Source organism: Gekko japonicus, unplaced genomic scaffold (assembly GCF_001447785.1).
Source record: "Gekko japonicus isolate JY-2015 unplaced genomic scaffold, Gekko_japonicus_V1.1 scaffold1012, whole genome shotgun sequence".
Classification (NCBI taxonomy): domain Eukaryota; kingdom Metazoa; phylum Chordata; class Lepidosauria; order Squamata; family Gekkonidae; genus Gekko; species Gekko japonicus.
The window spans coordinates 262,333-277,419 of NW_015172587.1; the positions used below are offsets into that span (position 1 = coordinate 262,333).

The 15,087-nt window shown below is 43.6% G+C and overlaps 1 protein-coding gene across 1 annotated transcript in view; it reads right to left on the reverse strand.

Moving 5' to 3' along the window:
- The window catches only part of XPO5 (exportin 5), a 52,994-nt gene that overhangs the window by 17,484 nt on the left and 20,423 nt on the right, over window positions 1-15,087 (reverse strand). The window contains exons 12-18 of the mRNA XM_015421491.1: window positions 12,701-12,791; window positions 8,595-8,723; window positions 7,969-8,084; window positions 6,313-6,468; window positions 5,674-5,715; window positions 1,849-1,938; window positions 1,121-1,320 (exon numbers count right to left, since the gene is read on the reverse strand). Of these exons, the coding sequence (XP_015276977.1) occupies window positions 1,121-1,320; window positions 1,849-1,938; window positions 5,674-5,715; window positions 6,313-6,468; window positions 7,969-8,084; window positions 8,595-8,723; window positions 12,701-12,791 (824 nt within the window). The remainder of the gene's footprint in view (window positions 1-1,120; window positions 1,321-1,848; window positions 1,939-5,673; window positions 5,716-6,312; window positions 6,469-7,968; window positions 8,085-8,594; window positions 8,724-12,700; window positions 12,792-15,087) is intronic.

Genomic DNA, 15,087 nt, shown 5'->3' on the forward strand with positions numbered 1-15,087 from the left:
AGCCCTGACAGAAAAGGGTTTAGTATTGACAAAGTCAGATTCAGCCGTGACTGAATACAGTCTGAATTCAGCATTAGCTGACAGCAATTTGAATACAGACAGAGAACTGGGGGAAAGTTTGACAAGCAGGGTTGAGGTATTAGAATAAGACTCCAATTCAGGCCAAAGGAAAGGGGATAGATCTTCTAGAAAGAGAAGACGACTCCCTACCCAGTCAAACAGGGAGAGTTACCTTTGAGACTTACAGAGATCCCTGGTCTGGTGTGGTAAGAAACTGCCTGTAGAGACCTAAAAGCCAGTTAACAACTCAAGAAGATTTCTGGTGTTCCAAGAGATTGGGTTTGGGTACTGGGAAGACGATACCAGCCTTTTGGGCACCAAAAAAGTCAACGATTATACAAATAAAGTGTATCAGAGTGTTTGGGAAAACACTGGAACAAAAGCCTCTCGATATAAAGATCTAAATAACTGTGAATAATTGAAGAGCCTCTCATTAGCCTGATACATAAGAACATCTGTGCATATACTGTTTTTACCTCAGTAATTTCAGCCCGATTTCACCTTAATGTTAAATAAAATATTTTATTTTTGAATTTTAAAAGTATCTCAAGTACTATATTCAGTGGTTTAAGTTAAAGGGTGATTCTTCCCCTTCCCTCAGGTTCCTGGGCTGAGAAAATAGCCATTATATCTTACTGACACAGGGTGGGACAGCCAAAGTTTCTTCAGAAGAGAAGAATACATGTTACCAGGGCTGCTCAGTCTGAGGGGACAGAAAAACAGAGGGGAAATCTAGCCTTTGAGGGAGGGAAGTGGATGGAGTCCATCACAGAAATTATTAACTATTATCAGCAGTTCACACTAATATGTATTTACTTGCCATGCTTCTTTAAAGATAAATAATATGCGAGACTACAATATTAACAGGGTGTCTGCAATGGCTGTCAGAATGGTTTCTTATGAGTATATGGAAAAGCACAACATAACACAACTAGTTACAGGACTCGCCTGCTCCATTGGGTCTTGCCTTGAAAACCCTATGGGATTGCTGTAAGTCAGCTGTGACTTGATAGTAACCCCCCCCCCAAAAAAAGTAGAGGAATAGTCAAAGTTCTTGCACCTTTTCATTTCTTCAGACAGCCAAAGGGTAGCAACAGGAGACATGAGCTCTTCTAAGAAAACTTTCTGCCGCTGATAATCCTTGAATTGATTGCTGATAAGGACGAGGGCTTCCATGAGAGCACATTTCTCCATCTGAGTGAGGAGCAGCTCATTGGATAACAGCTGCTTCACATGGTTATAAAGCATGTCAAAGTTTGGCTGGAAGAAACAGATCCAAGGGTCAGTCAACTGAAAGAACAAAACAGACTTACTGCCTGCACATATTCCCACATAAAATGTGGAGAGAAGTAATTGCCTTCTCTTAAGACAGTGTCACAGCTGAATCTTCTGCAGCAAACGTTTATCATATGGAAGCGACTCGTGTGGCCCAATTAAGTTCTCCAGATGTGTGTGTGTTGTTTTCCACAGCTACCATAAACGGTGGAGCTGTCATCAGCTCCTGTTTTAATTCCAAACTCTCAATCTTATGCCTATTCTCCACATTTACATTTTCCTACCTCCTTCATAAGACACCTGGTCTCAGTACAAGGTAGATCAGTATTACAATTTCATCTAAACACGCATACACACATACACCTGTTATCTAAATGTGATTTGCTATAGCATAGCAATAAGAAACAAATCACAGGGAGCTTCAAACCACAAGCAGTAATAACTCCCAAATCCCCCAGGAACAGTCCATGTTGGAACAGTGCTGTCCCTTTGTATACAAGTTTGATTAAGTACCAGAACAAGTTGAGGGTAATCTCGACACATCTTTATGATTGATGAGCAAGCATGTCTTCTCACATTTTTCACTGCTCGGGTTCTTGGAGCCTGGGAAAGCAAACCAACAAAACTTCAAGGTAGCATTTTATTTTAAGATTAAACAGAACCAAACATCACAGCATCCTTTACCTGTAGGTCATACCTATAAGATGCTTCATCCAGATAGTAAACAAAAAGATACCATCCTCAGGTAGACCATTTAAAAAGATTAAAAGCACCTTTAACACAGTTGCATCATTGGCATCCTTGGAAAAGACAGCAGAGAACTGACACAAGGAACCTGCCTGGCAAAGAGTTCTAAAGATATGTGGCTACCACCTAGAAGGCCTTGATTGCTACCTGGACTTCAGATGGTGGTGGACATCTTAACAAGATTTCCTCTGATGATGGTGGGGGAGGTGGAAGATATACAAAAATGGAGCCTTCTCAGAAATTAGTAATGGGACAAAAGAGCAGGCACTCATATAGCCGCTGCCAACTGTTTTCCACATCCTCCCCCAATATGAGCCATAAAACGCTCTGATTGTGAAGAATAGCTTAGCCGTAGGAACTCTAATTGACTGAGTAGAATTGTGACAGCCAATGGCCACATACAATGAACTTTATTCTGATTCTGAATTGACTGAGTGGAACTAGAGAGGTGGTCCTAATCATAGTTATTTAAGTTATAAAACTGAACTAGTTTTCATTCCTTTTTTTAATTCAAAGGATTTCCGCACAGAGCTGCCATTCTATATTCAGAAACAATAACAGCCAAGGGCAGCTTTCAACTAAATACTGGAAATTTGGAATTTGTGAAAACTGAAATTTCTAGAAGTTTCTAACCAACATTTTTTTTGTTGTTGTCTCTAAGTCACTCTAATTAAAAGGTAGGATGGATTAGAACTTGGTCAGGACCTTTTGACTTTTGTTGCCCTGTAGAATCAGCTACTGTTTGGGACCTGACCTTCTGCATCATGCACAGCCAATTCAAATATGTTACGTAAAACTACATTGTTTTGAGGATCCTGGAGGACAAAGGCCTCCATGGACAACAGGTTGCTGGACACTATGGAGGAGGGCTATCAAATTACAGGTTAGTATCATGACAGGTTCTGGTGAGGGAACAGATAAGGATTTGGGGGGTCTGCAAAAGAATTTAAATCAAGATGGTAGTCCCTGGGTTTCTAAAGTCTGAGAACCACTGCTTTATACCCAATGTAAAATCTGTTTTTGTTGCACATGATAGAGTCAGAATAAACACACAGCCTTATACGATAAACACACTTTTCTGAGATACTGCTTCCATCACCACTCAATGGAGGATAGGAGTCAACCATATCTATACATAGAACTATGCGCAGGTATGAACTAAAAGATGAATACAGCTAATACTGCAATTTACTTTCCAAGGGGCATAGTGTATTAAAGTACCTTTTTTTTGAATACGCTTTATTCGTTCCCCTAAAAAGGGGAGATATTTCGCTAAAAGTTAGAAATAGGGAAGGGTATAAAGAGGGACAAAGAAAAGAATGAGTGGTATTAGTAATATGTTAATCTGTTAAACCTTTTTATAATCAAATCAGAGAGTTCACAGTTTTCTTCTTCTCCGAAGCTTCTTCATTTCTTCCCATAGTGTTAGCCAAGGCAATTAGTGTGTTAGTATTGTCCTTCTGGTATCTAATATCAGTTTATTCTTCCAGAGTAAAATCCGCTAAAAGGAGAAAGATAGCAGTTTTTAAGTTTTATAGTTCTTTCCACTTTTCTCTCTCAGGTTATACTTTGAACCCAACGCTCCTCCTTCTTCCTCGTTCTTCACCTCCCCTTCCGAGCTGCTGTCTTCTACGCTTAACGTCGACATCCACTTGGCCAGTTCTGCACCTTCTTCTTTGCTGACATGCTTTTTCAAAAAGTCTTGAGCCTTGAAGATGGAATCAATCTTCTCTCTTTTATCATTAAACTTGAAAACCAGTCCTTCTGGTATCAACCATTTATAATTTGTTTGTCGTTTTTGTAAGAAGGTGGTCAGTCCTTTGTATTCTTTTCTTTTCATTCTGATTTCAAATGGAACATCTTTCAAGATTCTAATCTGTTGATCCCCAATTTTCAGGGGTGTTGCTGATGTAGACTTTAGAATTTGATCCCTGAGTCGTTGTTTTGAGAATTTCACCACCACTTCAGCTGGCAACTTATTTTTCCTTGTAAAGTTGGAATAGGCCCGGTAGGCCAAGTCCATCTCTTCTTTTATTTTGTCCGCTTCAATGCCAACCAGTGGTGCAAGGGCAGTTGCTAAAATGTCTCTAAGGATCTCTCCATCTTCCTCTCTCAGCCCCTGGAAGCGGAGAATAAGGTTGGATTTTTCCATTTGAAGCATGAGCAGCTTGCTGTCTTGCCTTTCTTGGTGCTTTTCCACTTTTTGGACCTTCTTAACTATTTGTACATCTTCTGCTGATTGAAGGCATTTCTTTACAGTATCATCCATCTTCTCAGCTACCTCTGTTATCTTCTTTTGCTGTAAACCCAAAGCATCTTCAACAGAGTCAAGTTTTTTATTTATTTTTTGCAGTTCTGCCAGCAGATGGCGGGCAAGATCAGTGTCAGGTTGATTGGCAGCAGCTCCAGAGCTGGAGGGACTGGGACAGGAAGTCCCGCCTGTCTTCTTGGGTTGTTTCTCTGCAAACTTTCTCAAGTTCGCCATGTTTTCGTTTTGTTTACTCTTTGGAAGTTTTAAATACAATTCGTCAGGAAAACTCCCAGACCTTCGCTCTGCTGCCAGAAGGTAAATCGCTTAATACCATTCTTGCGTCGCCCCCTCAATACGCTTTAAAAACCAGTCATTCCGGGGGGGGGGAGTTCCCTCCTCCCTCCTTCCGCTTCTTTTCGAGGGGGGGAAGCTTTTTAAGCCTTTTAAACCTCCGATTTTGTTGAAGCTTCGACTTACAGTTTGTCATTTTGCCGTTTCATTCTCTGGTTTGTTCCGCTTTACCACTCCGCTGTCCCGGTGGCTTAGCTGGTCCCCATTACAGGGCACAGCGCTGCTGGAGCCGTTTGGGGCAGGAGAGACTTTTTGGCGGGGGAGCCTCAATTCCCGGCTTTTCGTGCCGGCAAGAGGCTACCCCCAGTCTCCCAATAGCACCCCCTGGTTCGGAGCCCTTTAACAAAGGCTCCTTAGAGTCTCCGCGATTGCGGGACCCCTCCAGGCAGCGTGTGGGTGATCCGATTCCGGGAACTTACCCGAGAATCGGCCACCAGGCGCGCAGCCATAACCGGAACGTATTAAAGTACCTTTTTGTGATATTGAATTTTAGCCTAAAATGTCTCAGTTCCACTTTTTAGACCATATACTACAATTGATTGGCTACAACAGCATTGACAGAAGAAGAAAAGAAGAGATTGAATTTATACCCAAGAGATTGAATTTATACCCCACCCTTCACTTGGAGTCTCAGAGTTGCTTACAAACTCCTTTCCCTTCCCATCCCCACAACAAGCACGCTGTGAGGTAGGTGGCGCTGAGAAAGCTCAGAGAGAACTGTCCTTGAGAGAACAGCTCTTATCAGAACTATGGCTTGCCTAAGGTCATCCAGCTGCTGCAAGTGGAGGAGTGGGGAATCAAACCCGGTTCTCCCAGATTAGAGTCCGCGCACTTAACCACTACACCACATTTGACAGAGTTTGCCACTGAGGCACCTTGCCTCATCATAACTTAGATTCTGTTAGTATAACAGAGATACTGCCTTGCTGTGTGGTCCTATAAGAAAATTCACCAAATATTTTAGTACAATAGAACTCAAATGTACTTGCCTTGCTTTCTTCTACAACCTCAAAAGTAACGGACACAAAGAGCTAACAGAACAAGAACAAAAGACACTTATTAGTAGCCATTCTTTCCCAACTGCCCAATATTAGACAAACTATGAACAACTGCACACATCCATAAAATTCCTTTATCAGGTTATGTTGTTCCTTTGTCCAGTAAAACACAAGACTTCAGAAAATGACTAGGATTTCATTTCAAAAGGTACCCTTCGACAGCAACAAGACCAACACAGTATTCAGATCTTACACTGATTCCCTAGCCAAACAACTTCATTTTTACTTTTTTAAAAATGAGCAAGGATAAAGCAAAGACAGGGAGACTGATATATGCTGCTCTGAGTTCCCTAGAGGAAGGATGGGATAAAAATGTACCAAATAAGTAAGTCGACCAACCACCATCCAGCCATCTAGCACTGTTCTCCCCATCTTGTGTCTTGTCTTCATTAATCCACAATTTACTAAATCTCACAAGTTTAGTAATCCATCTGAACAACTGTTGTGGTCCAGTCACAACAACCTTTGTAGTTTTCCTAGTGCTAGTCTATAAAAAGTTCAATAGTAAGGACTGGACAGCATTATGTCTCAAAGCCTATTTTTTCACAGGGACAGTGCAGAAGTGTTTACCTTGGAAAGAACTTCTGGCAGATATTCTGGCCTGTAAGTGACAAATGGAAAGAGTGCAGAAACATTAGACAGGACACAAGACAAGATGAGGGGATCCTTCGTTTCAAAACTCCGAACCAGCTGTAGCAGCTCTATGCCATCAGACACTGGAATCTCCTGTAACAATAGAAAGGGAAATGAGCAATGCTCAATGCACTGTGGTTTTGTAGAATGCCAAAGTTTCCTCCCCAAGCAAAGCCTAAAGTCTGACACTACTCCTGGCTAAAATCTGACAATCCTAAAATTGCAGAAATGTCATTCTGATCCTCCAACCACCATACCCATACTGTATTCTCTTGAAGCAAGCACAACTGGTAGATTATGACAACATGCTTGGGTGGGAGTTAAAAATTCAGTCCTGCCACAGGGAAAGTCTGAGCCTATTGGATTGTAGGTTGTCATTTCTTTTCCTGGAGAGCTTCTAGCAATATGCTTGTGCAGAGTACAAAGCATTTAGCAGAATCAGCACAGTGACTGGCACCTACTAAATCATTCAGTGCATTGTTCAACCTTCACCAACACAGTTAGTGTTGAGTCGCTGGATTCACAAGGCTGTCAGAATTCCCACCTGAAAACTGGTTTTCTGCAAGTTGTCATAAAATACCTGCCCCATTGTATCTGAAAACTTTCTAGAAGCATACGAACAACTGCTTCCTCTGGCTGTACAAGACACACAGTCCCAGAGCAGCAATACTGTAATGGACACATTTGAAAGCACTGATGCCCCTGCCCTGGCTCACTTTGTGGGGCTTAAAGACTTTTGCAAGCTCATTCTTGCCCCTAGGATTGATATGTTCAACATCACCCTGCATTTCCATTTTAATTCTTCTGGCAGTTGCTTGGCAACAGAGGCCTGGATTTGCTGGAAGTACAGCCCTATTCATACATTCTCTTTGTGATGTAGCTGCTGCCACAAAAGTGCCCATTTCCACTCCACTGGTATTGTATGCGTGTTCATATATTTATTTATTTAATTTCTACCCTGCCCTCCCAGAAAAAGGAGGAGGAGATTGGATTTATATCCTGCCCTTAAGAGTCTCAGAGCAGTTTACAATCTCCTTTCCCTTCCCCTCCCCACAACAGACACCCTGTGAGGTAAGTGGGGCGGAGAGAGCTCTGAGAGAACTGCTCTTGAGAAAACAGCTCTGAGAGAACTTGTGACTGACACAAGGTCACCCAACTAGCTGCATGTTTGTGAGGTTCTTGATGAAGTAGAATGGCTTAGAGTCCACGCTCCTAACTACTACACTGAACTGGCTCTCTTTGGCAAAGAAGTATTCATTTGAGGCTGAACATCCATAGAGTATCAATGTGACAGAGAAGAAGACCTTTATATAATCACATTGCAAGAACAATATAGGAACTAGGCCTTCACCAGTCACAAAACTGGTACAATCGAATTAAGCACCTACAATTTCCCCATCTTTTAATCTTCATTTTAAAAAGCTACACCTGAACATTATCTTTAAACAGACATTTCCCAGTGAACACAAGATCACATAAACATATTCAGCTTTGACTACTGCTGGCTCATGTTCCCCAGGACTTGTTTTTTAAGAGACAACTTTGCCAGTCTGCCACCCAGAAGGCAACACCTAAAAGATCTGGGCTACATACTTCTTTATCCAATGTCCGGAACATCGGGCTAATGATGCTCTCCAAGAAAAAGGTCATAGCATCCCACTGTACGAAGGAAGGAGAAAAGATGGAGCAGAGGCCTTCACCAGTTTTAGCTAGGAGAAGAGGAAAAATGAGAACGCTGAAACACCTCTGAACTTGTAGCAACATAAGCCTCCCACTCCGGATAGGAATTTACTTTCCCACACCAGTCAATAATGCAAAAAGCTCCCCCCCAAATCCCACACACTGTAACCGTATTGGGACCAGAGGGATATTTTTGTTTGCAAAAAGAACGAACTAACTGATTAGATTCTACAGGGGGGGGAAATACAGCTAAATCTGGCAATTTCTTTAAAAGCTGTTTTCACTAAAAAGCAAATATTAATTTATTTAAAATATTTCAGAGCTGCCCCTCAACTGAACCTCTGAAGGTAGGTCACAAGACAATCCATAAATAATGAAAGGAATACTAACAATTCTGTTTTGGACCCCCCACCTGCCCACTTGCTCCTGCATCTACCAACTTGGAATAGTCTCAATAAGAACTGTCTGTGCAAGAGTAAGAAAAAGTGCCCCACTGCTGGGAGTCAGAGTCCTCTTTCTCCTCTCCTAAGGATACTTACAGTTCGTGGAGCCAATATCAATAGGAGAGGATAGCTGATATTTCAGCCACTCCCCAGCCATCTGAAAACCAGTCCGCGGGTCCAGGCGACATGCCATCCTTATCACCTCTCCTTGCTGGGCACGGAAAGCTGCCAAGGAAATTGAACACAAAGAGCCCAGTTCAGATGCAACAAAAGAACACTACCCACTGCTGAACAAAGTTTGAGTCCAGCGGCACCTTTAAGACCAATGAAGTTTTATTCAAGGTATAATCTTTCATGTGCAAGCACATTTCTTCAGATACAGTGAAACAAGATGTCCTCAACAATTACATACAGGTAGAAAGAGGCCTGGGGGGGGGAGTTTATTTGCCAGTTAGAGTCAAGATGCATAAGTAACTGGGCAATTATAGATGAGATTGGATCAAGGCAGTTGGTAAGATCTCTGAATGGCAGCTAATTAGCATACAAATACAACAGTTAACAAACAGATGTGAGAACTAAGTTTGAGTGCAGTGGCACCTCCAAGACCAACAAAGTTCAATTCTGGGTATAAGTGAGAACTGAGAGACTTAGCATGTAAAGATGCACATTCCTTCAGATACATTAGCATGTATAGACACATTGAAACAGATTTCCTCAAACATTACATATAGGTAGGTATGGGGGGTTAATTGTCAGGAAGGGCTAATTTGAATCAAAATACATAAGTAACTGAGCAATAAATACAGCTAAGATTGGAATAATACATTTGGTAAGACACGTGCATAGCAGCAAATTGGCATATAAATAATAAAGGAGTTAACAACGGATATGAGAACTAAGTTTGAGTCCAGGAGCACCTTTAAGACCAACAACGTTTAATTTCTGGGTATAAGTGAGAACTGAGTGACTTAGCATGCATACTGAGATAAGCTGATACCTCTGCTAAGCCCTGGGGGTTCCATTGTCCTGAGTGTCGTAATAACTTGTAACACAGCAATCTCCTGGAATTCCTTTGCAATAAAATAGCTACTTTGAGGTCCCCCACTGAGTGCCCAGGAAGGTTGAAATGTTCTCCCAGAAGTTTCCCAGTTTTGTGCTCCTTGATGTCAGATATGTGTTCATTTCTCCTTTGGCATAGGGTTTGGCCTGTTTGCCCTGTGTAGAGAACTGAAGGGCACTGTTGGCATTTAATGGCATATACAATTTTAGAAGATGAACAAGTGAATAAACCTGAGATGGTGTAGTTGATGTTGTTAGGTCCAGTGATTGTGTTGTTTGGGTGTATGGGGCAGCAAAGCTGGCATCTGGGTTTATTGCAAGCTCTGGGGCCAGTGTCCATGTTCAAATTAGATGTTGCATTATTGTGGGTGAGTAATTGTTTGATACCACTCTAATGGCAGAAATACCAGACGACACCACTCTAATGGGAGAAAGTGAAGAGCACCTAATGAGCCTCTTGAGGGGAGGAAAGGAGAGAGCGCAAAAGCTGGCTTGAAACTCAACCCCCAAAAAACTAAGATCATGGCATCCGGACCCATCACTCCTTGCCAAATAGAAGGGGAAGTCATGGAAGCAGTGAAAGACTTAAAGTTCCTGGGATCCAAGATCACTGCAGATGGTGACTGCAGCCATATAATTAAGAGATGCCTGCTCCTTGGGAGGAAAGCGATGGCAAACCTAAACAGCATGATAAAAAGTAGAGACATCACCCTGCCAACAAAAGTCCGCATGGTCAAAGCAATGGTATTCCCAGTAGTCATGTATGGCTGCGAGAGTTGGACCATAAGGAAGGCCGAGCACTGAAGAATAGATTATTTTGAATTATGGTGCTGGAGAAGACTCCTGAGAGTCCCCTGGACTGCAAGGAGATCAAATCAGTCAATCCTAAAAGAAATCAACCCTGACTGTTCCCTGGAAGGCCAGATACTGAAGCTGAAGCTCAAATACTTTGGCCATCAAATGAGAAGGGAGCACTCACTGGAGAAGACCCTGATGCTGGGAAAGATGGAAGGTCAAAGAAGAAGGGGACGGCAAAGGATGAGATGGTTAGACAGTGAGGAATTTCAGACAGGTGATATCTCCCGGTAGGGAACCGGTTCTCAAACGGGTTCTGGTCTGTCATTTCAGACAGAACCCGTTTGAGAATCAGTTCCCCACCGGAATGTAACTGCCATTTCACACAGAAAAGCTTCAGTCCCGTTTAGGAACCGGGACTGAAGCGTTTTACCTGTCAACCGCTTTTTAGTAGTCTGCAGTTCCCTCTCCCGGTTCCAATATGCTTTTTTCCCGCCTTTTTTCACCCGCGCGGGCTTTTTTTTTTGAACGTTCGATTTATAACGTTATATTGCTATAGCGCTATAGCGTTATAACGCCATAACGAAATAGCACTATATCAATCCCATTGGAATGCATGGAGTGTTTTTATACTGCTATAGTGCTATAAATTGAACATTTTTTTAAAAAAAAAATCGATCGCCCGCACGGGGAGAAAACAGCAGGAAAACAAAGCGGTGCGTGTCTGAAATGCCAAACCGCTTCTGTTCCGGCTCTCCTCCGGTAGGGGCAAGCCATGTGTGAAATGGCAGCCCTGTACCGGTTCACCTCAAAACGGAAGATTACCGGCTTGAAACCGGGAGAAACTGGGTAGTGTGAAATTCCCCAGTGTTATCGATGCAGCGAACATGAAGTTGAGCAAACTCTGGGGGACAATGGAGGACGGGACGGCCTGGCGTGATGTAGTCCATGGGGTCACGAAGAGTCGGACTTGACTGTGCAACTGAACAACAACAATTGTTTGAGGTTGGGGGGCTGTTTGTGCACAAGAAAAGGTCCCCCCCCAGTACTTGTGAAAGAGAACTGTCATTATCCAATAGAGGCTGTAAGTCACTGATGCTGTAAGTCACTGATGCTGTGATGAACTGTATGTGACCATTAGTGATGCTCTGTTATTGTCTCTTTTGGGCCTGTTTTGCAACAGGTACCATTCTGGCTTTGTTAATGTGTTTCTGTACTGTGACAGGTTGACTATATTGTTGGAGGATTTCTTGTTGTTAAGATTAGCAGCCTGAAGGTTAGAGAGCTTTTTACTTACCACCCCATACCTAACATCAACTCAAATTAGCCCTTCCTGGCAACAAATCCCACCACCTCTCTCTTCCTATATGTAATGGTTAAAGAAATTGTTTCACTGTATCTGAAGAAGTGTGCTTGCGCATAAAAGCGTATACATCGAATTAAACTTTGTTAGTCTTAAAGGTGCCACTGGACTCAGACTTTGTTCTGCTGCTTCAGACCAACACAGCTTACCCAACTGAAACTACCCATTGCTGAAAGTGGATGCACTTTTTGCAGTACAGCCGCACAGAGTGCCAAAGGAGTCCCACAAGGAATGCTCAAATGGCAACTCCTCATCTGCTTGGTTCAGCACTTGGATGCTAAATCAGAAGTAGGAAAAAAAGTGAGAGTCTTGCAAAACCGAGCCTTTTTCTGTGGGGTCACAGCAGGCTGCATAGGCTTTGCTAGAATCACAATTGCTACTGCCTTCCGGTGGACCTGCACAAGATGAGTTTGCAGGGATGCATTCACAGGAAGGAATGCTGTATGAACCCTACTAGTTGGATGTGTTCAAAAACTACTGAGGTAGAAGGAATGTGTGGAGACTTGCAGCAAATCTCCTTCCTGCTCCCGAATGGCTCATAACGAACAGAGGTCTTGTGACACCTTAGATCAGCTAATTTTTATCAACTAAACATAAGCTTTTGTGGACTGGAATCCCCTTCATTAGATGCATGTCTAAAGTATGAAGGGACTGTTTTTTTGGTGAGATTTGCTTACATTCAGTCTCTTACATCTATCACTACTATGTATAACCATGTCATACAAAGCAGCAGCTTCTTTAGATGGAAGGAGCATTAAGTACTACCTCCCAATCCCATAAATAGCAATGAAGGCCAGAATCAAAATTTCAGACTCAAAAAAGTTAAAGAGAAACCTCACCAAACACAAACAAGTGAGTTCTTTAAGGCCAAAACCTGCTGGAGCATTTGAAAAGAAGGTTCGCTAATGCTACCCAAAACAAAATGTGGAAGACTCTGGGCTGTCATCAAAGGAGAAAGTGCTTCCCTAGAGCAACAGTGACTTACAGTTGAAGAAGTAGTTAAAATCTTCATCGCTATCAAAGTCAAAGCGAGAATATTCACAACTGGGACTGTCCGTCTTGGAAGGAAAGCCCATCTGCAAAACAAAAGGACATGAGTTTAGAAGTCGAACCTACCATACACTGTGTACCTCCCCCTCTAAAAGAACTCAAGACACTGAAGTATGAGACTAAAAATAGCAATTTACATATTTTCCTCTACAGCAGAATTCTCACAAGTGTCCTAGTAAGACCCCCATAAAGAAAAAACACTGTTTCAACCTCCCAAAGCATAGCTAGCACAAAACTAGAAAAAAATGTCCTTATAGTGCTGATAGATTGGGAAGAGAATGGTTGGGGAGTGATTAGACATACTATGTGGTTTGTGGGAAGTGGGCAGGCACTGCTTTTGTGTGCTGGATGTTCAGCTGGTCTACTCTTGGGCTGATAATGCCAAGCATGGGAGGCCATGCAGGGTCTGGGGATACTGGTTATAGAGGGGTAGGGGAGATATAGCGGTGGGTCCAGATGGAACTCCTTTAAGTGGAGAGGAAGGAGTCAGAGATATGATAACGTTTGGACCCCACCTGTGTCATCCTCAGAAATGTCGGTAGTGGGGTCAATATCCATCTCCAGCACTGATGTTGTTCAATGCCAGGTCTATGAATAACAAGATCTCTGTTCTCCAAGATTATCTCAGAGCAAAATGTAGACCTGGCTTTTGTGCCTGGGGAGGGGAGGGCAAAACTGTTCCCCTGGACCAACTTGTCCCACCAGGATTCTTGGTCCTTCACCAGACCTGGACAAATTGGCACTGCTCATCCGAAAACATTTTCCCATTAGGGTGCTCCCCGCACCAAAAATTACCGGCACTGAATATGTTGGCCTGGCATGGATGCTGAGGAGAGTTTGGCTATCTGGCTGGTGTACCGACTGCCTAACGCACCAGCAGATATCCTACTTGTTGGATGCGATATTGGACTGGGCATTGGAGTACCCCAGGTTACTAGGCCTGGGAGACTTCAATGTCCATGCTGACAATGCCACATCTTCTCAGGCCAGGGATCTAGTGTTGTCCATGGAGGCCCTTTTGCTCTCTTGAAGAGCCAAATGGACCCTGGTCAGCTTCAGGATGCTCTGCGGGATCCAGTGCCCCCCAGTGGTTTGTTAGGTGAAGGACTGGCATAGCTGGCTCTCCAAAGCCATCACTGAAATTGCCCCCAACACCCTCTCCACCACGAGCCAAAGCAGCCCTGTGGTATTCCCCGGAGCTGTGGAGGATGAAGCGAGAGCTGAGATTACTAGAGTGAGGGTGGCGGTGTACTCATGATGAAGTGGCAAGAACATCTTATAAGATGTTTATGAAAACCTATGAGATGGCCTTGAAGACCGCTAAGAGAGTTCTATGTGGCCTCCATTGCGTCTGTGAACTCGTGCCTGACCCAATTATTTAGAACCATTCAGTCATTAACTACATTGCCACAAGGCAGACAAAATAGTAGGGAATTGGCTATTGGCTGTGAGGCATTTGCGAGCTATTTCACAGATAAAGTCTTGTCACTCCGATAGGATCTTTCAACCACAATTGATACAGTAAAGGAACTGGAAGCCCCTCGTCCATCTTTGGGTCCAGTCTTGGACCATTTCAGCTGGCTCTCTCAAGAGGAAGTCGACAAGATTCTGGTAGTCATGAGGCCTACCACTTGCCCCCTTAAGCCCTGTCCATCCTGGCTGGTCAAAGGCTGCCAGGATGGTATTCGGGTCCCCCTAGGAGAAATTATCAACTTGTCCCTTTCTCTGGAGACATTCCCAGTGGGACTGAAGGAGGCAGTGGTATATCCACTCCTTAAAAAACCATCATTAGACCCTGCAGTCTTAGCCAACTTAGCCCAGTTTCCATTCCTGGGTAAGGTAGATGAGAGGGCGGTGACGGAGCAGCTTCAGGTTTTCTTGGATGATGCTTTCATTCCAGTCCAGTTTCCATGCTGGCCATGAGACGGAGATGGTACTGGTTGCCCTCACAGATGACCTCTGGAGATATCTGGATTGAGGCGGGTCAGTGCTGCTGTTGCTATCTATATATCTAATACTCAAGTGGCCCCGTCTGTGCGGATATCTAAATCCGCGCTCCAGGGCCACCTGGGGGGCAGGGAGAGGTTTGTGCACACGTGGGGCTGTCCCCACGTGTGCACAAAAATCCTAAATGTGGGGAAAAATTTCGGGGGGATGTTTAAATCCCCCCGAATCTCACAGAGCGTTCCCTGCGCATGCGCAGGAAACACTCTGCGAATGCCGCTGCCACCGCTTGGGACATGAGCGGCGAGCCGGGGGGGGGGAGGAGAAAAAGCCGCGAGGGCTGAGCTCGGCCCTCACTTTGGAGCCGGGGGGGGGGGG